Here is a 27950-nt window from a genome sequence, read left to right on the forward strand (position 1 = left end):
TAATATATATTATATATATATATATACATATGAGTAACAAACATCTAAAGTGTTCTCAAATTTGTAGTACCTTTTTTCATAATTTTATTATGGAACAAAGTGTTCTGGTAATATACGACCCCTAAATACTTTTTCTCTCAAATTTACAACGTAGCTCTAAATGAAAAATTTTACAGTCATAAATAAAATATCAATTGGCGTTGTTTATTCTTATGAATAATTTATTCGTACGAGGAAAGTATATGTATGTATATATGTATATAAAAAAAAGGGATTGTTTTGATTTTTCATATATTTCAACTTTTTCTTTATTTTTTGAGTGTATTTCACACAATAATGTGAGTATATTTTGTCAGTGTATCAACATTTTTTCAAAATTACTACATATTAATTTGCAAAAATTTTTTTTACACAACAATGTAACGATAGAAAAATAAATAGATAAATAAGGAAAATTCTTTAAAATAATATGTTTATCCGTTCAATCATGTTGCTAGACAAAGGATATAAATTATGAAGAAATCTTCAGGGTTTTCTATATATTAGCGTCCTTTTTTAGAAATGAAAATTAAATATAGAATTACAATTAACATTAAAATGTAGCAGGAAGTACATTTTTTAATATCATTATAATAGCATTATCATACATGCTTACTTTTTAGTATAACTGTTACAACGAAATTAATTTTCAAAATATGTTTCTATTTTTCTCCATTTTTCCGAATAAAATGAAAACCAAATATCGTGTCACTGATGGAATTAAGCAAAGCACAAATTTAAAATTTAATAATATAAATGGTAAATTATTTTTCACATGCACATACACATACGCATATGTATATATATATATATGTACAAACTGAGACATATTAAAAAAAATAACAATGCGTAAAATGAAAAGAATTTTCCTTTTTTTCAAACAACTTTTGTCATCTGTAATAAAATATTTGCTCCAAAAAATTATAAAAATATTTTTATGCTGTTAACAATAATTGCAGTATTTACAATAATAGGAATTTTTCTTTTTAAAAGCAAGTCTTAATCGTAAATAAAATATAGCCAATTAATTCAAAACACGTCTAAACAGACATAAGTTCAGTTACATATATAAAATCACAAGAAGCGATTCGTGAAATAAAAAAAAAGTCACATTAATAGAAATTAAAATAGTTCATATGAATTTTATAAAAAATTATTACTTTTAATAATAAAAAAAATAATATCAAAACTCCAACTAGCCAGTTAGCTAGCTTTTTTTTTTTTTTTTTTTTTCATGTATGTGTGTGTGTGTGTGTGTTTTTTTTTTTATATTTTATACAGCCATTTCATGAAAAGATAAGGTACAACAGAGCCATTCGTACATATAAACCATTCTCTGCCTGTAAAAAATACACACTTTTGGGATTTTCATCAACTTCTACTTTTATTTCGTTAACTCTTGGAAGCGGATGAAGTATCTATAAAAAGAATTAAATAAGAATATAAAACCAATAAGTATATTACAAAAAATTTAAAGTTTCGCAAATATAAAACTTAACAAAATATGCCCAAAATTTCGGGTGCGAGTGTGTAGAAAATATTAAATAAAAATCATGTAAATTATTTTTACTGTTGTTGAAAAATTATTTTAAAATAAGGAAATGAATATACACACTTATATGTTACCCACCTTTGCATCTTCTCTTATGTTCTTCAGAACATTATTGTCTAAAATGAAAGCATCTTTATAATTGTTATATTCTTGTAAATCAGAAAACCTTTCTTTTTGTATTCTTGTCATATATATGACGTGTGCATCTTTTAAACCATTTTCCAAATTATCATATTTTTTTATAGAATTTTCATTATAAAAATTGTTTCTTTTTAAATTATTGATTATAATATGCGTTATATATTCAGGAATATCTAAAGATTTACATGATACAAAATTAAAGTTAACATTATATCTACTAAGTAATTTACTAAGTGAATGAACAGTTCTTCCATTTTTTAAATCACCCACAAACGCAATATTAATTTTTTGGTTTTTATCTCTTTCCAAAATAAATGGAAAAAAATTATATATTGTATAAAAGTCTAAAAGTGACTGAGTTGGATGTTCCCCTGTTCCATTCCCTGCATTAATTATTGGTTTCTTTGATGATGCAACAGCAAGATCTACATTATTCTGTTAAAAAAAAATTGTTTTGCGAAAGATGAATCAATGTGTGTAACATTAAAGCGCCAATAATAAGTAGCAGTAGGGTAATATTAAAGTAACAGTAGGACGTCAATAATAAAATGATAACAGATATTATAAAATAATAATAATTTCAAAATAAGATATAAAAGAATGGAATAAGAAAGTGCGAACAGTTGTATACAAACACTATATATCTAAGTGTTCCTTAATTTTTTTGGAAATACATATAAACATATACACATATATATATATATATATATATATATAGACACATGTACATTTTTTTATTATTTTTACATTTGATGGATCCCTATAGATTATACCGTCCACATATTTTGACAAAATCGTAAAAGCATCTTGCACAGTTTCCCCTTTATAAAAAGATGTAGAATTCATATCAGTTATATTTATTACTTTCGAACCCAATCTTAAAATTGCAGAATCGAAGGAGCATCTAGTTCTTGTACTAGGTTCAAGAAATATACTACAAAAAACTTTATTATCTAAATATCTAGAATTTTCATTATTCTTTAGTATGGATTCAAACTTCTTAGCTGTGAATAAAATTGCTAGCAATTCCTCATCATTTATATCATCTATATTTATGACATTCTTATTTTTCATTTTTTCTATTATCATATCTAAATTTATTTTATATTTGTTGTTCAGGTAATTTTTTTCACCAATGATTAACTTGGCTTTTCTTTTGCCTGAAATCACATGTGCTAGTATTGCTGCCATTAAAAATGTAAATACTACAAATATAGAACTCAGTATTTCTATCATTTTTCGTGTATGCAATATAAATAAGAATGTGCTACTATAAATTTGTTAATAAAATACATTAAAATAAATAAATAAAAAAAAAAAAAATATATATATATATATAATAGATATATAGGAAAATAAAATAAATTATTTGCTTAATTCTTTAATTAAATTTTCAAAATTTAGACATATTTTCTTAAAAATTATATAAAACAAAATATACCAAATAATTTTATGTGTTATAAAAAAGATAAAATAAAATAACATATCTGTTATTTCGGCAAAATATGTTTTATTTTCTGCACAAATAAGTCGTCTATTAATAATTCACATTTAGAGCTTATTAACTACAAATAGAAATGTATAAAATTTAAAATTAAATGACAAAAAATAAAAATAAAAATTAAAAATAAAAATGAAAAATAAAAAATAAAAAATAAAATAAATAAATAAAATCATTATAATATAATAATACAATAAATCAATAATAATGTAATAATGCAATAATGCAATAATAATACGACAATAATGTAATATTAATATATAATAATAATAATAATGAATAAATTTGAAAGACCTGCTAAAACTTTATTTTCATATTACAAAATGAAACACAAATGCTTGTGTAAATGTGTATTAACAAGTAATGAATAGTGATATATAAACAACACAACTCCCAAACAACGTAGAAATACATTAACCATATAATTCATATTTTGCAGTACAAAAATGCGAAATGCGTGAAATGTGCCATCACATTTATTTCATTTATTTATTATAAGATAACAAATCAATTTTCTGATTTAAAGGAATCGTACATATTAATTTGGATTTTTCAATTTTCTTAGAAATAAAAAGAAAAGAGGATGAATGATGAAAGAGAAGAAATTTGTAGATACAAACAAAAATAACACATAAGTATATATACAAATACAATTACAAATACAAATACATATACATATACATATATATATATATAATATAATGTCCTCGTTTAACTAAGTTTTGATTGCCATTTATTTCACCAAGCATAATTTAAGTTAAAAATTAAAAGCCCTACTTTAAATATATAACATAATTAAGAGCCTTATTTTAAATATACTAACAAAAAGTAAAAGCCGTACTTTAAATATTCTAATAACGTACATAAGCTTGATATATAAAACGTAAAAGTTACTATCATATAGGAAAAACATATAAAATGTAAGCCATAAAAAGAAATCAAAATAATAGCTTGTATGCAACGAAGCATATATAAATTAAAATGTTTAACGTGTAGCTTTAAAAAAAAAAAAAAAAGTACACGTTTTTTTTTTTTTTTTCAAGTAGAGTTCAACAGGGAAAAATATGAATATGGATGTATAATTACATAATATATATGCATATAATAACTTATATAACATGTTTGCATTGTAATATAAGATCGTGAAACAGAAAAATACTTTGCAATGTAGCTTTAACTTCGTTCGCATATATAGAATGTAACGGACACCGCACATATATAAAGTTCCGGTTTTTTTTTTTAAAAAAGAAGGAAAAAGTTGTACATATAAAATATGAATAAATTAGTACATTTTCTCCGGAAAATGTCCATATAACGGATAGCATAAAAATTGTGAAGCGAAAAAATTGGTGAAATGTTTATAACCAGCTACTTTGATCGTAAATATAAATTAAGTGAAAAGAGAGAACAAAAAATTGAAAATGATGGATGCAAGAAAACAAATATAGAACAGGTTTTAAAAAATGCTTTAATTTCATATAAGGAGAAATTAAGTGTAGTAGATGAGGAAAATAAAAAAGAGAAAATAAAGGAAATTTTATCGCAATTGTTAAAAAAAAGGTTGAAAAGAAATGATAATGTAACTACTGGTATAAACCTTACTTACGATGATACTAATAATGACCGAACAACAAATGATGAAAATGAACCTTTCCATAATGATTTTTATTTAGATAATAGTGGTATACATATAAATAATAAAGAGGGCGGAATAGGGAGCATTTTAAAAGAGAACAAAAGTTTAAAATATTGTGCACAAAATATATTGTTACTAGGCACATATCTAGAACATGATAAATTAAAAAATATGAACATACAGGATATATATAATATTATTGATACATATATATCAAAAAATAAACACGAAATTGATGAAATTAAGGAGAAGTTAAAAGTAGAATCGGAAAAGGAATTAACAAGGGTAAAAAATGATTTATGTACAATTCATGCTATAAAGAAGGAATTAGCTAGTATTAAAATTATAGAAGAAGAGAACGGTTGTATAAATGCAGCGGAATATATGATAAGAGAAATGAAAAATATACAAAAACTAAAAAAACAAAAAGAATATATTATATGTTTAAAAAATTCGTTAATAAAACTAGAACAAGCCAAGAAATGTGCTGTTAGTGGGAAATATGATGAAACTCTTATCATCATATTAGATATTGTAAAAGTATTGCATGTATTTAAAAAAAATATGAAAGAACAAATTATAAAAGGAATTAAATTCTTTATTCCTCTGTTGTCAGAATATTATTTAAATAGAACAGAGTTATTATTGTCTAGTATTTATTGGGGAAATAATATAACCCATGTATCAACAAACGCGTTGGAAGAATTAACAAATAATATAGATCACAGTAGTGATGATGAATATTCCGCGTATTTAGATTACGAAGACTTTGGATTAAAAGATGTAAATAGTATTGGATACGGAGTTAATCTACATAGTAACAGGAAAGATAGTTTATCTAGGGATAGAGGTACAAATATGCTTAACTGTAGTATGTCCTATAAAGAAAAAGCATTCAAGGAAAAAATAAAAAATACTACTATTTTTGATAACACATACATTTCGCTGATAAAGAAAGAAAGTCCTGAGTTCATCAGCATTTTGATAAGCTGGAATATAATTGAAAAAATTGACAATCATATACGTGATGAAAAAAAACATTCGAAGAAATTCTTTCTTCATAAAAAGAATTCTCCAGTGGTGTATATTGATGAGCTTGCTAGTAGTATAATTAAATTTTTTAGATCCTTTTTTCAAGATGATAAGAGTCCGTTATTAAAATTTGATAAGCCTGAATGGGGGCTTAAATATTTATTCTACCAATCCATTATAAGTGGTTCAATTATAAAAATGCTTATGAGGTGTGTTAACAAGGAAGATCTACAAGACAATATGATATTGCATCGCGCACTGCAGGATATGATTTTATATAATAACAAGTACAAAAACGTTAAGGCGAAGGATAGCGATCAGACGGGTTACAACAGTAGTAGAATTGGTAGTAGTAGTAATATATATATGCCACATAACAGTCAGGCGAACATTAGTTTACCCAGTTCGGATAGTATGCCATGGGGAGGAAAAGACAGGATCGGAGAGAGCAGCATGGAAAAGAAATTAGAAAATATGATATTGGGAAATGAAGAAGATGATTTATATGGTATAGAGAAGGAAGAAGAGTTTAAGTTAGATTATAAGACATATTATGAAACATATAATAACATGAATAATGAAGAGAAGGAAGAGTACTTTTACTTAATAACGAATTGTGAGCAATTATTGGATAGACTTAATTACTGCATTATATCTGAATGCAGATTGTACATTTTGAGTAGGATTTCATATTTTGTTCATATGTATTATTCAGAAGAGGACAAAGAGGATGTAAAAAAATTATTTTTAAATTTCATGCATCATATTATTATGATATACGATAAATGGTCTTTATATGATAGTATTAATTGTAAATATTTACTGAACGACTTTTTTAACAACACATTTATTCATTTGACCTATGAGGAGAAGTCTTCACATCAGGAGGAAAACAAGGAGTATAATGACTACAATGAGCATAATGACCACAAGGACAGCAACGACATAGAGGATAATACAAATAATGAACAACGAATAAGAGACCTTCTTACATCAAAAACGTGTAACACAGATGAAATAAAAAGTGGTGTATATGTAAGGGATTTCTTCATATCACTAGAAAACGAATTTCTCACAGACATTCTTAAAGATATGTCGACTAACAACTGCTGTGTACAATTAAAGAACAGTATAATTTTAGAGGATGGTGATTGCATAAATGAGTACTGCCATATATTTATTGAACTTTTGAAAAAAATAGAAAAGAGGATAATATACTTTCAACAGAGTAAAGAATTTATAGAAGATTATATTAACAACGTTGTAAAGAAATTATTAATAATTGTAAAAGACGAATTTCGTAATCACTGGAACAGTATAAATGATTTGATAGGAAATTCTGAAATGACATGTTTATTATATGTATCTTTTTTTTCTATAAATAAATTTCTTACCAATTTTCAATTTAGAGATTATATGAAAGATATGATTTCTAGTTTTGATACCTTAGAAAAAAAAATGTTACACAACTTTTTAGATGCCTTTTATCATTTCATATCTATACGTATATATAATTTATTTTCTGTCAATAATGCATTTCATGAGTATATACTAAATAATGTATATAAGATTAAAAAATGTCTACCTTATTACATTTTCATAAATATGTGTAATAAAATTTTGCGCAAGTTGGATTACACTATTTTGAATTTCCTCATGAATCAGAATACTTCCTTTTTACATGATGAAAGTTTGTTCAACACATTTATTAGTAATTCTTTGTTAATTTTACAATACGTTCAAGACCTAAATGCTAGGAACGACATCTATATAATGCCCTCGTTACAAGAAATTGTAAAGTTACTGACTGATGATATAGATAACCTTAAAACAAAAATTAACGAAATTAAAAACAATTATATACTGTTGAATAATAAGAACAATTGGTTAGGTCTTGTTACTAAATTTACCAGTGCTTTGTTGAAGGAAGACTCTAGTGATGACATGAATTCTACTAATGAAAACCTTGAAGAGGAAAAAGACGAGACCAAAAATTCAAAAATTTCGTTAAAAAAAATTAAGCTTATTTTGTTGAGGAGACCGGATATAAAACATGTTGCAGAGAAATCCATTGTTATTCAGGAATTTGTTGAGTGGTGAACTTTTTTTTGTGTCACTACATGATATGTTGAGTCGTGTGTTAAATGTGTCAGATACTTTTTTTTTTTTTTTTTTCGTCTTTTCGAAAAGCTGCAAACGACAAATGGGCGCCATTATATATCCAAAATGTGCGAAAGTTATTTTCCAAACCGCGTGCAAGTTCTCGTTAGGCAAAGTTCAGGCTTAAAAAGTGGTAACCCCCCTTAGGGATGAACATAAACGACCATTAACAAATGTTGGAAAGTACAAATGAATATAAATAAATGTGCTTACCTTTGCATGCATGTGCATATACGTGTGTATATAAGTATGCATATACGTATGCATATACCTTTATATATATTTTTGCACAATACCCACGTTCATATTTGTGCCCATTTTTCTTTTTTGTCATAATATAACTTCAACTTTTACGTAAATAAATTTTAAAATTTCCTTTTTTTTTTACTATCTTGATTCATTTAGCACCTTGCAATTTCAAAGTGTTACTCTCTAAATTGTTCTTACTTTGCTCAACGAGATTTTTCATGAAATACTCGCCTGCTTTGTAGGAAGACCTGACTAGCGGTCCGCTAGCAATATATTTGAAGCCCATTTTTAGCCCCTCTTCTTTGTAATAATCAAATGATTGAGGAGAAATATATTCTACAACATTTAAATGATTTTTGGTTGGTCTTAAGTATTGACCGAATGTTATAACATCAATGTCGTTATCTCTTACATGATGCATAGCTTCGAGTACTTCTTCTTTTGTTTCTCCTAAGCCTAACATTATGCTTGTTTTTGTATACAATTTAGGGTTTATTTCTTTAGCTTTTTTCAAAACGAATAAGGATTGTTCATAATTTGCTCTCCTGTCTCGCACATATTTCTGCAATCGCTTAACCGTTTCAATGTTATGTGCATATACATCCATTCCACTTAAAGCTAGTCTCTTAACTGAATCAATGTTTCCTTGAAAGTCAGATACTAAGCATTCAATCAAAATATCTGGTCTTGAAAATTTAATTAATTCAACAGTTTTTGCAAAATGGTTTGCCCCTCCATCTGCTAAATCATCTCTGTCAACTGAGGTTAAAACAATATAGTTCATATTCCATTCGCATACAGCCTTAGCTGTGTTAAAAGGTTCATTAACATCTGGGGGTAAAGGTTTTGATGATGTCTTCACTGAACAAAATTTACATCCTCTTGTACATGTATCACCTAACAGCATAATGGTAGCTGTTCCTATATTCCAACATTCACCTATGTTGGGACATTGAGCTTCTTCACAAACCGTATGCAATTTTAATTTCTTTAAATCATTTTTTAATTTGTTATATTTTGTACCTGTTGGTGCAGGAACGTGAAACCAGTCGGGTTTTTTTTCTGGCATCTTGTTTCCCACCTTAGGTCTTTGTAATTCCATAGCTGGCCTTCTGCCATCGCTGCGGCTACTGTTATCACTACTGCTATTGTTACTGCCACTGCTATCACTACTGCTATTGTTACTGCTACTGTTATCACTACTGCTATTGTTACTGCCACTGCTATCACTACTGCTATTGTTACTGCTACTGTTATCACTACTGCTATTGTTACTGCCACTGCTATCACTACTGCTATTGTTACTGCTACTGTTATCACTACTGCTATTGTTACTGCCACTGCTATCACTACTGCTATTGTTACTGCTACTGTTATCACTACCGCTATTGCTACCGCTAGCAGTGCTATAGTCTTTATTACAAAATTTGATGCTCTCTGGATTGTCTTCCCAACTCCTGTTATCGTTTACACCATCTCTATTATCGACCACATTATCTTCCCCATTATCACTATCTCCTGACCACTCGTCCTCGGGGATTCCAGATGCTACATAACATTTACTAACAGTATTCCTCCGCATGTACTTCTTATCATTATCCATTCGTTTACTTAGATCTAAATTTCGACCCAATTTCAACCTCCACACGTGACATTTTTTACATTCTATCTTGTTATTTTTATATTTAAGATATTTTTTTTTTTTTAAAAAGTCCTTTATATATAGTATTTTATATCTAGTGTAATAAGAACGACGTTCAGATTTTGCATAAACTATTATGTTACCACTTTTTAATATTGCAGAAATGGAAAAAAGTACATGTGTGAAAAATAATAAAACGCAAAAATACATACTTATGAAATATAACGGGATATATATTTTACCAAAAGAACATATACTGGAGGGATGAAAAACATACAAAGCGGGACAGATATTGTAATTAACCTTAACAACTATTTTAAAAAGAAACAATATATTTTGGAACATTAAATTTTTTACCGATCTACTCATCGGTTAAGCGTTCATATTTGCACTTTTTAGGCAGTTCTCCAGGATACGTATTTTAATTTTTGAATATCTGAATATTTGTACATTGTCACATCTAAATATCTGCTTATTTGCTTATTTGCATATTTGTATATTTGCATATTTGCATATTTGCATACATGTATAAGTGTATGTATTCACTTAAGTATGTATGCTGTACGTGTGTATGCATGAATACAAGCACATATACATGCATATAGGCATGGGTACATTGGCAAAAACAAAGGAATACATGTATTATACCCCAGTGAAACTCACATATATATATATAATACATACATGCTGATACATGCAGAACAAATATTTGTGGAGAGGTCACCATATTTATTTTTTTGCCATTTTTTTCTAATTGGCTTTTTATATTTCGTGCATTTTTTCTTAACTTTCCCACAGTTTTTCTTATCATTTACGAGGCCTTGCTTTTTTCTGGTAAACATAAAGGAGTACAAAATTTATGCGTGACTTAAAACATATGTTAGGCCAAAAAAAAAGAAAAAAAAAATGCTGAATAAGGGCAACTTCAGTTCTTATATATACATCCCAGGTAGGTTAAATGAAATTAGGGAAATGAGTTTGTAAGAACTGGTTTTTACGCGGGCTTATATATACATGCATACATATATATATATATATATATATATATATATATATATATATATATATATTTTTATACACGCTTCTCCCACCTGCAGTGAAATGTAACAAAAGTGTCAAAAAAAAATGCGAGCTCTGTTATGAGGTTTTGTGCAAACTAGTAGAAAAGCAATTTAGCTTATGTAATGATAAGAGGAAGAATGCAAATTTTTATAACGGTAAAAATAATAGCTTAAATAAAGAAGAAATATCAAAGCATGTTTTTTACCAGCTAGATAATTTAAATCTAGGAAAAAACAAACAGAATGGACTGGAGGAAACAGATTTTAACGAACCTTTACATATAACTATAGCAGGTTCTGTGCATATAAAAAAACATATGATTGTGCCGTTTATAGAGAAAATAAAGGAAGAGTTGCAAAATCAGAGCTGGTAATAATTGGAATATAAGCAATCGAACAAGCGTCAATTTAATATTTCTGTTATTGTATTATTGTGTGAGTGTATGGGTGTATGCCTGTGTACATATATGTGCAATTGTGCACGACTGTGCTTTTTTTTTCCCCATTTGTCAGCACCGTTATTGGGAACGTTTGAATGATTATTCATGTGTATGCATTACATATATACATGTATTTACATGCTTATGTTTGTATACCCACATCTATGCATTAATATGCCCTCTACATTTTACCTAAAGTTTTCACCTATTTTTTAAGGATAGCGTTGACTTATATAAAAGCCAAAAACACACGAAATATTTTTGCTGCTATTCTGTGAAGTGGGATCAACAAGAACTGCACTTAAACTCTTTAATAAATAAAATAAATGGAGTATTAGAGAAATTCGGATTATCTAACAATTATGCAAAAAGGATGTGTCATATATCATTAGCATATACTGATGTTAACTTGGAATTTATCTTAGAAAAAAACAAATTAAATACAAAAGGAAGCTTCTGGCCAGATATAAGCGAAATAATAGAAGAATATAACTCCGAGAAGCATACCAAGTCTGAGGTGCGTACCTCTACTGATGTGCATTCAGCAAGTAATAACGATGTTTTTTACATTTACGTTAGTCGTATTTGTGTTCGGGTTGGCAACAAATTATATGAAATTCCGTTTAAGAGTTTTCATGATGATTTAAACTTTCTCCCGTCTGACAGCTCCTACGCTAGTAGCACATAGGGGCAATGCATTAATATATATATATATATATATAATTAGAACAAGGGAATTTATAACCTTCCTATTACTATTCCATATTTAAATACAGCAAAAACTGTAATGTTTTTTTTTTATATACTACGACCTGTATTATGGTTAAACTTTGTTATGTACAATCATACATATCGAAAATGTACGTCTTCCATTGAAGCAAAATAGATAACCCATGTAAGGACTTTTTTTTTTTTTATCATAAATAACAAGAAATGTTATGAGTAAGTTTAAATGCCTAAATAAACATTTATATTCAGCCAAATATTTTTTTCTTAATCTTTTAGAAATAGAATGTACATTGTGTTGCGTACCTTAATATTTATTTTTTTTGTATTCATTACAGCAAAGTGCAGTTAAACTCTAATATTTTGCTGTTATGAAAAAATAAAATATACTATATTGTAATACCCCGTACACAGATATATAAATATTTAGTAAACCCAAAGGACGGCCAGCCGATAATTTTTACGTGTTCCCCTTCATAATGAGAATTATTATCATGCGATAGGGACAAAGTCAAGATACGCAAAAACTTTTTCGCAATCAACAGTTCCGTTCTTCCATAATGAAGTTATTTCATATATTATTTACTCCTGATATATATATATATATATATATGCATGTTATGCTCCTTTTTCGTAAGTACGATTTTTATGAACAGTGAAAAACAACGAAACCATAACGTCAATGACTATAATATCAGTGACCAGAATAAAGTGCATATAACCCAGAAAAATAAGGCCACTGTTTTGGCGTATTTTCTGATAAAAAAAAAAATATTATATATATATATATATGCTTTTGCGTTAAATCTCATGAAAATATTAACATGAAAAATTGGTTTTAAAATGCATAAATGTATATATTATTATGTTTTTTAATTTTTTTTTTTGGTGTAAATTAATAGGTATTAAATAGATTTTACGTTAAAGTAAAAATTTTACTTTTATTTTACTTTATTTTTTCATTTATTTTAGAATATTTTTACATTTATTTTACTTTAATTTTACATTTATTTTACTTTAATTTTACATTTATTTTACTTTAATTTTACATTTATTTTACTTTAATTTTACATTTATTTTACTTTAATTTTACATTTATTTTACTTTAATTTTACATTTATTTTACTTTAATTTTACATTTATTTTACTTTATTTTTACATTTATTTTACTTTATTTTTATAATTAATTTATTTTTACATTTATATTATTTATTTTTATTTGATTTTTATCTGTATATTTACTTTGTTTTATTTAATTTTTTCTTCGTCTGAGCTAAATGAAAACAAAACAAATTTTCAACAATGCATGCATTGCAGATATTGTTGCTAAGGAAAAAAGCGTCCATATTTAATGATATGCACATGTATATATAGTTATATGTATACATTTAAATATATACATACAAAAAAATTAATATGAATATATAAATACTTATGTAGTATATATGCAAATATATGCATGCAAATTTTATACATACAAATATATACATACAAATATATGCATACAAATATATACATACAAATATATACATACAAATATATACAAACAAATATATACAAACAAATATATACAAGCAAATATATACAAACAAATATACATTTCTATATATATAATATGTACATATATATATATATATATATATATTTGCATATAAATGCTTAATGCGCATGCTATGCATTTATAATACCCATTCGTAATTGCATATAGAGTCAAAACTCTCTTGCAGAACTTTTTTAACATTAAAAAAACATAATGACGTAGAACATAGTCAAAAAATTGAAAATTTATGCTTTTAAATTTATACTTGTATATGGAACACATGATCGTATGTGGTATATATTCACGTTAAACCATATGCAAGTATTATATATGTACATGAATGGGCATATGTATGTGCATACATGTATATACATTCATGCTAATGCAAACTTTAACTGAAGAAAAAAAAAAAATTAGGAAAATAATGAATATAAAAGATGACGAAAGTGAAAATGTAGTTAATAGCAAAAATTTGAAAAGAAATACAAAAAGAAATTTTGAAAATTTTAGAACATTCAATGATGTTGAATCGTTAAGCAGTGTTTGTGGACTGTCTTCGAATAAGAGAAGCAACGTTACCACATCGAAAGATAAGAAGTTACCTATATATGATAACAAACAATTTATAAATGACTTATGTCCGCAAAGAAACAAAAGAAAATTAGAAATAAATTTTGATGATATAACAAGAAAACAACAAAAAAAAAAATTAAGCGAAACTCCAAAAAATTATTCCTTGCCACATATTTTATTAAATAGTGGAAATGTCTTTGCCTCACATGAAATTAATGAACAAATCGTGAACAATTCCATCAATACGAATGGGGAAAGTCTGAATAACAATGCATTCACATCAGAAGAATTATTGTTAAAAAATGAATCAGAAGTAGGTAAAAATTATTCCAATGAGTTGTCAATTATTCCTTTTGAAGGAAATAATAATAATTATTATTATTACACTGCTAATAGTTTTCCCTATTATAAATGTGAAAATAATTCAGTTCTTAGCAGTAATATTAATAATAATAATACTGTGAAAAATATTTTAAGTATATTATCAAAAAAAGATATTTTTTATAAAAATGTGTTGAAGAATCAATTAAAAAACAATAAACCGTTAATGATAAAATGTGACCAATTAAATTTGTTACTAGGAAAATATAAGTGTGAAAATGAAAATTCAAACAATAACTTTTTTATGAATAAAAAAAATTCTGTAAGTGTTCAGGATGATAGTTACGAATTATGGAATGATATCTTAAATAATTCTGATGTGACATTTGCTGATAATAGTACATTAAATTTAAACCCCACAAATAATAAACAGAATATTCCCTTTTTCCTAAACAACAATGATAAATTGGGTAACAGCATTAATGATTCATATTTATATAGTATATCAAATGAAAGTTTAGCTAAAGATATGTTAGGTAGCACTATTACTAACCTGAACAGTAGTAGCACAAATGCAGAAAATAACTCCAGTTTGTATTTTGGAAAAATGAATAATTGCCACATTTCCTTCAACCAAGATATGAAAGAAATGAAAACATGTGAAATGTTGAACTTTTGTCCAGGTGAAAGTAGTAATGTAAACGATCCAAACACTGGTGTATACTATCCTAACACTATTTCTAGTTTTAATATAAGTGATCATGATAACACATTTAATAATGTAAGCAATGCTATTTTTGGTGTTTCAAATTTCGAGAATAATGGACACAATTTTTGCAGTAGTAATGGCCTTAGTAATTTAAATAGTATTCACTATTTCGGAAACAGTAGCAATACAGACAATTTAAATAATTCTAGTAACATAAATCGTCAAAAGGAAATAAACAACTGCAATAGCAAAAATAAATAAAACATTGATAAAAAATTATATATGACCCCAAAAAAAAAAAAAAAAAAAATGAGGTTCAGATTAAAAGGTAAATTAAGTATTAGAAGACATATCCTTGATAATGCTCTAAAGGGTTAGTGCTTCATTTTCTTTTAATCTACAGAAACGTAATTAATACCTCTCCCTGCGCACATATCTGATTAGCATTTGGTACACATCTGATAGTTATTTGATACATATCTGATATCATTTGGTACACATCTGATAGTTATTTGATACATATCTGATATCATTTGGTACACATCTGATAGTTATTTGATACATATCTGATATCGTTTGATACATATCTGATATCGTTTGATACATATCTAATACTTATTTGTTACACATTCGAAACTATTTACACGATTGGTGAGATTAATTTTATTACATGTGTAAGCTCATGAATTGCAAGTGCTAGTTGCTCCAACTAATTAAAAATAATTATAATACAAATTCAGTTACACCCGAAAGTTCGGAATTCATTATTTCAAACAAATAAAATGTATTTGAAGGGATGTAATGCGAAAATTATTTTTGTGTAAGTTGTTTTGAGCTGCTTTTAGCTGTTTTCCAATTTTTTAGTTATCATGTGGTTATGATGCAAATATTTAAAAATTTGTTAATTCGAAATTTTGAAAATATGAAAATTTGCAAATTTGTAAATTAGAAAATATGAAAATTTGCAAATTAAGTTACTAATGTCTTGGGAACATGTTTAACCTGCTCCAGTTTAATATAAAACAAATTTCATAACATCAGCGGAAACACAAATATTACCATGTCAAAGAGTAATATTTTTAATTAGCTGAAAATTTATAAGATGAAAAAAAATATAAATTATTATTATTTTTTTTTTTTTTTTATAAATGTAAAATATGTACGTGTTTATGTATGTATGTGTACATGAACCCATTCTGTGAATGGCTACTGTGTGAAAAACACGATTTGATTCTTTTTACAGGAATCCATGTATGAATAAGATTAATGCATTTGTGCCTTAAACAGTTAATGGTGAATTAAATTCACACCATATATCGTTATCAATTTTTTTTTTTTTTAAATAAAGTTGAAGTTACATTTAAATGATGAGCATTGATCATGCTGATTAATTAGAGAAAAAGTATTAAAAAATTTGCACCATCTTTAATTTTTTTGATTTGTTTTTTTAATTATTTAATTGTATATGTAAAAATATGTGTACTTCTATATATATTCGGACACTTGTGCATGTATTGCTATTTACTCATCCTTATTTTAATAAATTGATTCATTGTTGCGCATTCATTGTTAAGTTCATATATAATTCGTAGCAAGCTTTTTATATATTTATCTACGTTTTTGTCTTTTAATTTATTCTAAGCGCATTTTCTGATTCTCAATGTAAAAGACTTTCTTCTATTTATAATTAAAAGCTTTAATAAAATAAAAATCTTATATAAATCAGTTAATTCAAAAGAAAAAAAAAAAAAAAGAGATTGCTGCTTGTGTATATATTTTTAAACAAAAGAATTATTACAATTTTTTATTAAAAAAATCTTTTTTACGACATGTCTTCAATAATAAATTGTAAAAACATATCAATTTCGTTTATATTAATAAAACGATTAACTTTTTGTCTCCTTTTAAGTATACATAAAAAAAAAAAAAATTAAAAATTAAAACAAGGAACGTTATTGAACAAAAATAGAAAACGGTGTTTCACTTACTAGAAATAGCATATATGCATAATTATTCATATGAAGAGTAATTTTAAAAAAAGAAAAGCAGTTTTTTTATTTTTGGAAACTTATGCATATAGACGAATTTGGGAAAATGTAAAAATACGTGCACAATATATATATGTACACTATATGATATATATTATTGTAACGAATTAGCCCGTTTTCCATTATTGTGCTACCACATTTTTAGAAATTATTGTAGTGCAAATTAATAAGAATTTTCAAATATGAGACATATTTATTCTTATTTTTGTAATATTATAGCTACTTTTTCAATCTATTGTATACAATTTAAATTCACATGAAATCATTTTTTGAGGATTGAAGCTGACAAACGGTGCGAGCAATACAAATAGCCGTAAACATAGTTGTAGATGATCTTGGATATAATAGGGCATATAAAGCAAGCCACTATCTACATAAACGTATTAATACCTGGGAACAATCTTTACACTCTTTTCTATTTCTTTTTACCCTTTAGTAGTAAGCTCAATAAATATAAAATGTCACCAGTATAATTTCTTTGTCACACATACTTACATATTTACAATACAGAGCAGAAAAGCATATCATTTATTTTTAGCTGCTAGTTATATGGTAATTTATTATTTTTTTTTTTTTCCATCCTTTTTAATTTTTATATGAAAACATAATTCTGTAAAAGAGAAAGTGGATTTACTTTATAATAACGAAAGCTAAAAAATTGGTGTGTTAAACTTACTATATTTTACAGCTTCTAATTATATAAATTACAAAAAATATAAAAATTTACTTTTTCTGTGAAACTTATATTTTTATGGAATTTTTCGTAACTTTTTTGTATAAAGTTAAATTTATGCAAAATTTTCACTTAAGGAAAAGTAGTAGTAAAAGGTGGTAATTAACATTTATACTTTATTAAAGTGTGTTATAAATAAATAAATAAATATATATATATATTATATATATATAATAAAACAAAAAAAAAAAGAAAAGAAAAAAGAAAAAAAAATCACAAAAAAACACAATGCAACAATGAAAAAATTTCTTATAAGTGAAACTTTCTTCAAAATTCATTTAATAGAAGACGCTGAAAAATAGTTATAAAGCAAAAATAGAAAAAACATAAAGTACTATGTACTAGGTTAATACTAGTGGAGAACTGTGTAGAAATATTTTAAAAATAGTTATTTTTGTATTAATTTTACAATTTTTTTTAACATTTTAACTTTGTAAATAATTTGGACAATTTTTGCAATAATAAAAATTGACACAATTTTTACTTATAATGTGTATATATATGGTACATGTATATATTTACACAAATATATACACATTTTCCTTTTAACATACCTTTTCCCATATTTCTATAACAAAAAACGAGGGAAAAAAACGATTTCGTAAATAATATTTTCTGTTTATAAATTGCTGCATTTGCTAAATGTATGCATCTTGGACGTCTAATAAAAATTATTAGAAGGCAATAAAGAAAATAAAAAAAATAAAAAAAACAAAATCTACAAGTGATTTCTACAAAAAATATGAAAAATTATTCTATTCCATTTTTTATTTTAAATTTTAAACATAAGACTTCTGCACCTTCATATTCTGTTTATTTATTTTTTTTTTTAAATTATATTTATGTTAATAAATAAAATGTGTTAAAAAAACACGCATTTGCCATTTGCAAATAAGCAATAACGTGTGTATTAATTTAATTCTTTTTTTTTTCTAAAAAAATATTACATATTTATTTTCTATATATTAAATTATTTACAAAAAAAAAAAAAAAAAATTACGAAAATTTTCACTTTTGCAATTTAATTACACACATATATTTTTCTTTTTAACTATATAGAGAGTAATTGCAATAAACAAAATTTTTATGAAATTACACAAGTGCGTGCATAAAGATGGCGTAAAACAAAAGAAATAATATAATTAATTTAAAAAAAAAAACAAAAACTTTAATAATTAAAATAGTGGGGAAAAGAAAAACAAAAACTAAAATAAAAACAAAAACAATAAAAAAAATAAAATAATAAATAAAAATCTAAAGTGTTAGGTAGGCAAAAATATTAACATTTATATAGGAAAGAAAAAATATGAAGATGTCCTTTATGTATATATACATATACTCCTATTTACATATAATTGATGGATTATATAAAATTGAAAATATTAATGCATATATACATTATAACATTTGCATACACCTTAATTTGTTATATGAAACGTAACTTTGAAAATTTATATTTTTTAGATATTAATAGTTATAAACACACTGAAAAAATTTATAACACTAGTACGTTAATTTAGAGTTGCATATTAGGTAAATTAGCGAATCATTCATGTTGCGTTAAGAGCGTAAAATAATAAAATACTGTAAAGTTTTATACATAATTATATAAATACACATGTACGTATGTATTTACGTACATATATGTTTTTAAACTGAGTATATATATATATATATATATATATATAATATTTTTTTTTTTTCTTTTAAAAATAGAAGTTAATTGCGTAAAAGGAAAAATATGTACCAAATTGTTAAATTACCTGTCTGTAATTATACAAAGATATACATTTTAACACTATGTAGAAAGTAAAAAGTTTATTTCGTACTGTTTAGTTCCACGTAGTAAAATGTAATTCAGAATAATTCAGTACATTTTTAATTGTTTATTTTAAATTTTGCATCGTACATTTATATATATATATATATATAATATATACATATATATGTATATGGATGTATATATTATTTTTTCTTTCTTTTTTTCTTTTATGCACTTTCATTTAAAACATCTATAATTACTATTAATTATAATTAGAAACTAGTGTGAAGGCACATTTAATAGGGTGTACCCGTAAATAAGTACTTAAATATTTATATATATATATAATATTACTATTATTCTGTTCGCCTTTTTTTTTTTTATCTTTGTTTTCCACAATTTAGAGGGGTGCGTCTTATTTATATATATTATTTTTGTTAATTTTGGTACGTTTACATATTATGCAAAACTTCTATTATTTTTTCATATTTTTTTATTTTATTTATATATAGTTAAGTAATTTACATACATTTTTGTATTATTTGTATGCTATTTTTAGTAACATGATATATATATATATAAGAATACATACATACATATACATATAAGTATGTACATTTTATTTCAATCATAATTGCATGTTTAAGTAGAGAAAATAAGAAGCATATTTGTAAAAACGTGAAAAGTTATTATAGTGACAATCGTAATACTTTAAGTTGAAGTAACAAATACTTTTTATGTAAATTTAAAAATAGTATATTCTTTTTTTTAACATGACATATGCAATAAGATAAATGCAATATTTTCACAGAATTATTATAAGAATTATTTATTTATTTTATTTTTTATTTTTATGCTTTCTGTTTTTTCGTATTTCGTTCTTGATTATGTGTTTATGCATTTATTTTTTTTTTCAATTTTTTTTCTTTTCTTAAGATTTTTTCCTTTATTCACATAACACGTGATGCATAATATGTATATTCCATTTGCATAATGCTTTGTGTTCACAGAATATAATACAAATTTTTATTTTTATATATATATATATATATATATATACATACATATAATATTTGTAGAAATACGTACACTTTCATTTATTCTTTATATACCTTTTTTATTTCATTTAACATTTTTTTTTTTTTTTTTTGTTTATATTACTATGCGTCTAAGTATGATTTTACTTAAACAAATATTATTTTTTTTATTTTTTAATTGATGAATTTATATTAACGTGTAAAGGAAAATAGCATTTGCACATAAAGATATATACTGTACTAAGTAGTTATTTTTTCTTTTTTTTTTCAATATTTAAAATATAAAATCAGGGGGAAGAGAAGGAGTATTTAATTAAGTGATACTTTTATCGCATCATTTTTTATTGAATGAGGAATGAAAGTTTCTTAAATTAGAAGAAGTTGTAATTATTATTCTAACATACCGAGCAAAAAAGAAATAGAAATAAGAGTATATTTTTTGAAATAGTTATTTTCTATATATGGAACTTTAGGAAATTTTTTTTTTTTTTTTTTTTTTGGTCATCTTGATAATTCAAAACTAATCATTAAAATATACGGGAAAATGTAATATATTTATATACGTATTATAATACACACACAGTTTATTGTAATTAATGTTTAAAACTCTCAGCTATATATATAACCAAAAAGCATCCATATTTGATATTTAAATGTGCACATATATACATATATATATATGTATACACGTACATATGTATGCATAAAAAATGAGCGTTTATTTCTTATCATTTTACACTTCTTTCGTCTTATAGAACAAAATAAAAAAAAAAAAAGACGAATAAAATGGAATATGAATTGAATGCTTTAATGACAACAATTTGATTTTTACCTGAGCATGCAATATGTGCATATATAAATATATATATATACATATAAATAAATAGATAAAAGTAAACAATAATGTAAATTTTTTTTTTTTTTAGGTTAAGAGTTGAGACCAAAACATGGACGCGTGATAGCCATGATCTATTTGATTATGAAGCTCAACAAGTAAATAAAAAAAGTTTTTTAATTTCTACTCCTATAAAGCTTTTTCGCTCAAAAGCACAAGTTTCGTGTGTAGCTGATAATCCACAGTGCTTGCCTAATACAGCACAAGATTATCTTTTATCAGTACGACCAGAAGAAGGTAACAAGAAGAAGTTACGAACAAATTGTACATTTTAATTAATTATATTTTTTATGTATTTCACATGTACAAATCATAATAATTACATGTGAATGCAAATTTTTGCTGACGTGAAAGGGAACAACAACAGCAAAATAATAATAATAATATAATAAACAACGTACGCAGTGATTTATTTATCATCCTATATATATATATATATATATGCGCTTATGTATATCCATATATACAAGTCCGTGTCCATGTGACCTCTAATTAAATGAGGGGCGTTTATTGCAAAGAAAAAAATTAAACGAAACAAGTATATATATATTTTTTATATCTACATAAATTGCTTTTTTGTGTTATTTTAAAATACAAAATTTTCACGCAATGACATTTTGTATTTAATGGCGCATATTTTTTTTTTATGAATTTTTAATTTCATTTTACTATATTTCATTTTAACATATTTCATTTTACTATATTTCATTTTACTATATTTCATTTTACTATATTTCATTTTAACATATTTCATTTTAACATATTTCATTTTATTATATTTCATTTTATTATATTTTTTACTTCTTTTCATTATTAAAGATAAATATGTGATATCACCGGCTGAACATTCCCTAAGTAATCAGTACAACGTAAAAAAGCTTTGGATCATTGTGAAGGATTTACCTGAGAAATTTTATGCGTTACACGAAAATGATATTATAAAATTAGGAAGATTTCGTCTAAAAGTAAGGCAATTCATTGAATCAGTTGATACGTTAAATTCATTAAAATTAGATGATTGTCCATCCAAAAAATGTGAAGCAATATTAGACTCTTCGAATATACAATGTAGAATATGTTTAATAGAAGGTAATCAAGAAAATGATCCATTAATATGTCCATGTGATTGTAAAGGATCTATTAAATATGCTCATTTGATGTGTTTAAGAAAATGGATAAATGGACGATTGAATTTAAATGATCAACTGTTTTCAGGTTCAGTTTTTATAAAGGATATATGCTGTGAGTTATGTAAATCGAAATATCCGAAAAGTATAAAACAAAATGATGAATTAGTACAACTAGTAAAAATTCCAAATTTGAAAACCCCTTTAATAGTGTTAGATAATATTATAGGACAAACAAGTAAAGGAGTGCACTTAATTAGTTTTGCTGATAAAAAATATCTTAAATTAGGAAGAGGACATGAATCCGATGTTCGAATTCCAGATGTTTCTATTTCAAGATATCATGCTACTATAAAATATGAAAAAGGATTATTCAAATTAGAAGATCATAATTCAAAATTTGGTACATTAGTTGCTTTGAGAAAAGCTAGAGAAATATGTCCTAAAGATACCATGTCTCTACAAGTAGGTAGAAGTGTCGTAAATTTCAGAGTAGATGAAGAAATTCCATTCAAGAGTGGAACAATTGATATTATTGAAAATAAAGAGGTTATAGATTCATCTGAAATAGCTAATAACGAAAAGAGCAATACGAATATTACTCAAATAAATAATACCAATTTAGAAGAAAATAATAGAAATGCTTATGAAGGGAATCAGTTTGTTGATCTAACAAATACCACTAATACTATGCAGAATTCTTATGTTTCTTACAGAGTTGACAATTTTGTGTCCTTATTAAATTATCAAAATGAATATAGAATATTTGGTTTAAGAAATTGCTACAACCTTATGGAAAATGGTAATAACAATAACAATGAGCAAAATTTGGTCCAACTGAACTGCTCAGGAAACAATATGAACATTGAAGGTATTCAGGATGACCTTGATATGAATAGCAATGAAAATTGTAATGGAAATTGTAATGGAAACAGTAATAGCAATAACAATAATGTTAATAATGACATTAAGATTAATGATTCCATGAATGCACAAATAGTTGTACGAAATAATAATCAGAACATTCAAGAAAATAATGAGGAAGATGAAAACAACAACAACAATGACAATAATGATGAAAACAACAACGATGAAGAGGGAGATGACGATGACGAAAATAATGCCAGCGGAAATAATAACAATAATAATAATAATAATAGTAGCAATAATAATGGAAATAACGAAAGCAATGACAGTTGTAATAATGGTCATAATAACAACAGCGATCGTAATGATAATGATAATAATAGCAATGACAGCAGCAACCAGAACAACAGTACCTATAACAGCAATGGTAATAATGACACGTACAGCAATAGTAACGGTAATAAAAAGAATAACAGTAGTAGCTACAACAATAGTAGCAATAGCAGTAACGGAAGCAGTAGTTCTAATAATAGTTATAATAACAAAATATGCAGTAGTAATTATGACAGTCCTATTGAAAATAATAAATTTTTAAAGCATACGAACGAAAATTGTAGTAATATGTATCATAATGAGAATATAAGTAGATACAATAGAAATGATTCTGGAAATTATTGCAAGAACAATGATAAAGATACATCTTATAACGGTAGAAAGAATGAATATATACGCAACAGCTGTAATACTTTTTGTGACAAAGCTTTAAGTGCACTGAATAGTCATGATAACTTAAATTTTATTAATAGAAATAATTATATAAATTATGAAAAAATGAATATTGAAGACAATTTTTTTTTTCGTAATGAATGGAAAACTCCTCAATTAACAGATTTTTGCACAAATAATGATATTCTAAATAATAATTTTATATTTAATTGTAATACTAGTTTAGAAAAAATGTATGATTCTGTTAATAATAGTAGTTATCAAAAGGAATTTAATGAAAATGTCTTTCCATATTCTTATTATCATTTTAATAAAAATGAAGGAGAAACGATTAATGGTATTTTATATAACCAAGCAAATTATAATGACACTTATTACACTGGTGACATGAACTTAACTAACAATAAACATACCGCTTATAATGATCCTAGCAAAATGCGTAAGAAAATTGTAGGAATAGAATCTAATAGTCTAAAAGATATAAGCGATATAAATAACGAGGAAAATTTGAATGACTCCCTAACAAAAATTCAAAATTCTAGCAGTATGAATGGCTATTCATTAAACTATGAAAATTGCATGGTAAATAAATACAAATATAGTAAGTCGTTTATGTACTCTACAAAGGACAGCTTACACAATGCTGATGAAGTAAATGGGACCAAGCTGGACGGGTGTGACAGCAACGACCATAACAATAGTAGTAGTAGTAGTAGTAATAGCAGTAGTAACGAAAGAGAAAGTAATAGTAATAGAAGTAGGGAAAAAATGAGCGTCACTAAAAAATTGTCGATATCATGTGGTAACAACAATGCGCCATTAATAAACAATTATACTGTTGATGCATGCGAACTAAAAGAACAACATATGTTGAAAAACAAAACAAAAATGATTAATTCGAATAATAAGAATATTATGTTAGATTTATATGATAAAAAAAATGTACGTCATAAAAAATTAAAAAAATGTATGAATAATGACAATGCAGAAAGACCATTCATTGTAGAAAATATGTACCAGAATAATAATACTTTGAGTCTTTGTAAAGATGGAAATATGATGCCTAGTAGTATCATTAGTAAAGATCAGAATTATGTTTACAAAAATCAGCACAACGTATCGAAATATATAAAGGGAAATTTAATGAGAAATAAAGTATCATGTACAAATTTTTTTAACGTGCCTTTTCATAGGAATAATTTGAACGATGAATATTTGAATTATTATTTAAAAAAAAAATACTATAGTGAGGAGTCATTTTATAAAGAAAAGTTGTATTATGAAAGTCCACAGGAGTATAAATGCGATAGAGGTAGAAATAGTTATAGTAGGATGAAAAATATTAATGATAGTAGTGGTGGTGATAATAATAACGGTAGCAGTAATAGCAGCGATAAAATTAGTGCAAAGATTAGCGGTAACATCAACAGTAGCAGTAGCAGTAGCAGATATAAGTTTAACCATAAGTATTACTCACAAAGTGTAGAAACGCACAAACCATACAATGTCTTCAATTTTAATGATAAACTTAGTGTGAACCGAAACAATCCATACGTTCTTATTAACTCGGTTAGTTGTGTTGATAAAAAATTCAACTATAATTACAGGGGTGGTATTCCTAATTTTAATGTAGGTTCTGATTTTGTTTTAAATAGTTATTGCTCGAATGGTAATCTTGCTTATTTTGATGTGCCATGTTTGTTACATAACTCAAACTATGCGAATAAAAAGAACCAATCTTTTTTAAACCTACAAAAAGACAAAGATAATTACAATAACAATAGTAATACTGGTGGTAGCAGTAATTACAACCCAAAGTATAACGACAAATGTGGAAGCAGTAGTAATAATAACACTATTAGTAATAGTACTACCAATAACACGAGTACTTCCAATCATAATAATAGTAATAATGATATTAATAGTAATAGCTCTAATTATAGTAACAATAATAATGGTTACAGTAACAGTAACAGTAACACTAACAGTAACACTAACAGCAATATCGACAGTTGTAGTAGAAATTATGGTGAGTACATAACTGAGAGCAGTAAAAACGAAATTAATATATATGATTTCAAAGAACATAACGATATCGTAAAACAATATCATTGTGCAAATGATAACAACATGAAAGAATATAATTTACCTTTTGAAAAAAAACACAAAGATTATTTTCTTAGAAATAATAGAAGAAATAAATCATATTATGATGCATATACAAGTTACGCTACTAATGATATTAATGCGTTTATACACAATTACAGTTATTCAGATGAAAATTGCAATAATAATAATACCATAATAAATATCAAAAATATGGAATTAACAACAAAAAATAAGAAAAAATATTGTAACAATAATATTAATTTGGCAGATTTATGCAACTGTTCTGAATTAAATAAATCGTTTTATGATACTCAATTTTATAAAAAATTTACGTCAAGGATCAAAAAAAATGAGGACAATAGAAGTGGTAAAATCAATAAAGGGTATTGTGAAAGCATGAACATGAGTAATGATAGTAGTGACTATAATAGAAGGAAAAGAAATAGCACAAATAAGAAAAATAGTATAATCAATAGGGGCAGTGGGAATAGTAGAAGAAGCAGTAGGAATATTCATAAGATTAAAAATGACAAAATGTTAATAATTAAAAACGACAGGAGTTATAGGAGTGATGGAAGCATCAACTGCGATGATGGTAATAAAAGAGACAGTTGTGAAAACATTCTTAATATTAAACACAGTACATCGGGAAATGTAAACAGTGTTAGAAATAATAACAGTGAAGAAGAAATAAGCTTAAATGCAAATGGTACGTATGACGATTTAGGAAATATTTATGAAACTACTGGTAACAGCAACGATAGTGAAAGGGATGAGATCACGTTTGATAGTGTATTAGAGCATGCAGAAATACCTATTACACATAGAAATAAAGAAACACCAAATGGAATCATGTATTTTCATAAGTGTAATGGAAGTAATTTGTCGAGTCATTCGAATACCTCATTGAACGTTATGGGTAATAAAAAAAGCAATGCAAAATCGCACAAAATAAAACGAAACACAATAAGATGAATATTAATAGATTATGTCTTGCAATGTGGATGTCAGTAACAGCGAACGAATGTGTATTTGTATATATGTACGCATGTACGTATATATATATATATATATATATATATATATATATGTTTGTATGCTCCTGCACATTCATGCATCTACTTTTGCTCCCGATACACTTCTTCATAATTAACCTTTTTTCTTGTTAGGTAGTAAGTCTCTGAATGAGGAAAATATTTACCTTAAGGAGGGTAAGGTAATTTAAAAAAGGGTTATTAAATTCCTTGTCTTTTGAAGAAGCTAAAGGATGAAATTGTATGTATTAATGAATATATAATTAAGATGAGAGTAGGGATTACATTTT

The 27950-nt window shown here is 25.5% G+C and overlaps 6 protein-coding genes across 6 annotated transcripts; 4 read left to right on the plus strand and 2 right to left on the minus strand.

Annotated features, from left to right (window-relative positions):
- Window positions 1-1325: 1325 nt before the first annotated feature.
- On the minus strand, window positions 1326-2968 carry MKS88_004139 (aspartate carbamoyltransferase; the record flags this gene model as incomplete). Its single annotated transcript, XM_067217290.1, has 3 exons — window positions 1326-1457; window positions 1670-2167; window positions 2480-2968. 3 exons carry the CDS (start codon window positions 2966-2968, stop codon window positions 1326-1328), a joined length of 1119 nt encoding a protein of 372 aa, XP_067071733.1.
- A 1619-nt stretch (window positions 2969-4587) lies between these two features.
- Window positions 4588-8001, plus strand: MKS88_004140 (uncharacterized protein; the record flags this gene model as incomplete). The annotated part of the gene is made up of 1 exon (XM_067217291.1): window positions 4588-8001. One exon carries the CDS (start codon window positions 4588-4590, stop codon window positions 7999-8001), a length of 3414 nt encoding a protein of 1137 aa, XP_067071734.1.
- Window positions 8002-8458: 457 nt separating this feature from the next.
- Window positions 8459-10321, minus strand: MKS88_004141 (lipoyl synthase; the record flags this gene model as incomplete). Its single annotated transcript, XM_067217292.1, has 2 exons — window positions 8459-10046; window positions 10230-10321. The coding sequence occupies 2 exons, from the start codon at window positions 10319-10321 to the stop codon at window positions 8459-8461; spliced, it is 1680 nt and encodes a 559-aa protein (XP_067071735.1).
- A 537-nt stretch (window positions 10322-10858) lies between these two features.
- On the plus strand, window positions 10859-12141 carry MKS88_004142 (U6 snRNA phosphodiesterase; the record flags this gene model as incomplete). Its single annotated transcript, XM_067217293.1, has 3 exons — window positions 10859-10901; window positions 11050-11383; window positions 11652-12141. 3 exons carry the CDS (start codon window positions 10859-10861, stop codon window positions 12139-12141), a joined length of 867 nt encoding a protein of 288 aa, XP_067071736.1.
- A 2002-nt stretch (window positions 12142-14143) lies between these two features.
- Window positions 14144-15583, plus strand: MKS88_004143 (uncharacterized protein; the record flags this gene model as incomplete). Its single annotated transcript, XM_067217294.1, has 1 exon — window positions 14144-15583. One exon carries the CDS (start codon window positions 14144-14146, stop codon window positions 15581-15583), a length of 1440 nt encoding a protein of 479 aa, XP_067071737.1.
- A 5246-nt stretch (window positions 15584-20829) lies between these two features.
- MKS88_004144 (zinc finger protein) lies at window positions 20830-27601 on the plus strand (the record flags this gene model as incomplete). Its single annotated transcript, XM_067217295.1, has 3 exons — window positions 20830-20840; window positions 21829-22034; window positions 22617-27601. 3 exons carry the CDS (start codon window positions 20830-20832, stop codon window positions 27599-27601), a joined length of 5202 nt encoding a protein of 1733 aa, XP_067071738.1.
- Window positions 27602-27950: the final 349 nt, after the last annotated feature.

Source organism: Plasmodium brasilianum, chromosome 12 (assembly GCF_023973825.1).
Source record: "Plasmodium brasilianum strain Bolivian I chromosome 12, whole genome shotgun sequence".
NCBI lineage: Eukaryota > Apicomplexa > Aconoidasida > Haemosporida > Plasmodiidae > Plasmodium > Plasmodium brasilianum.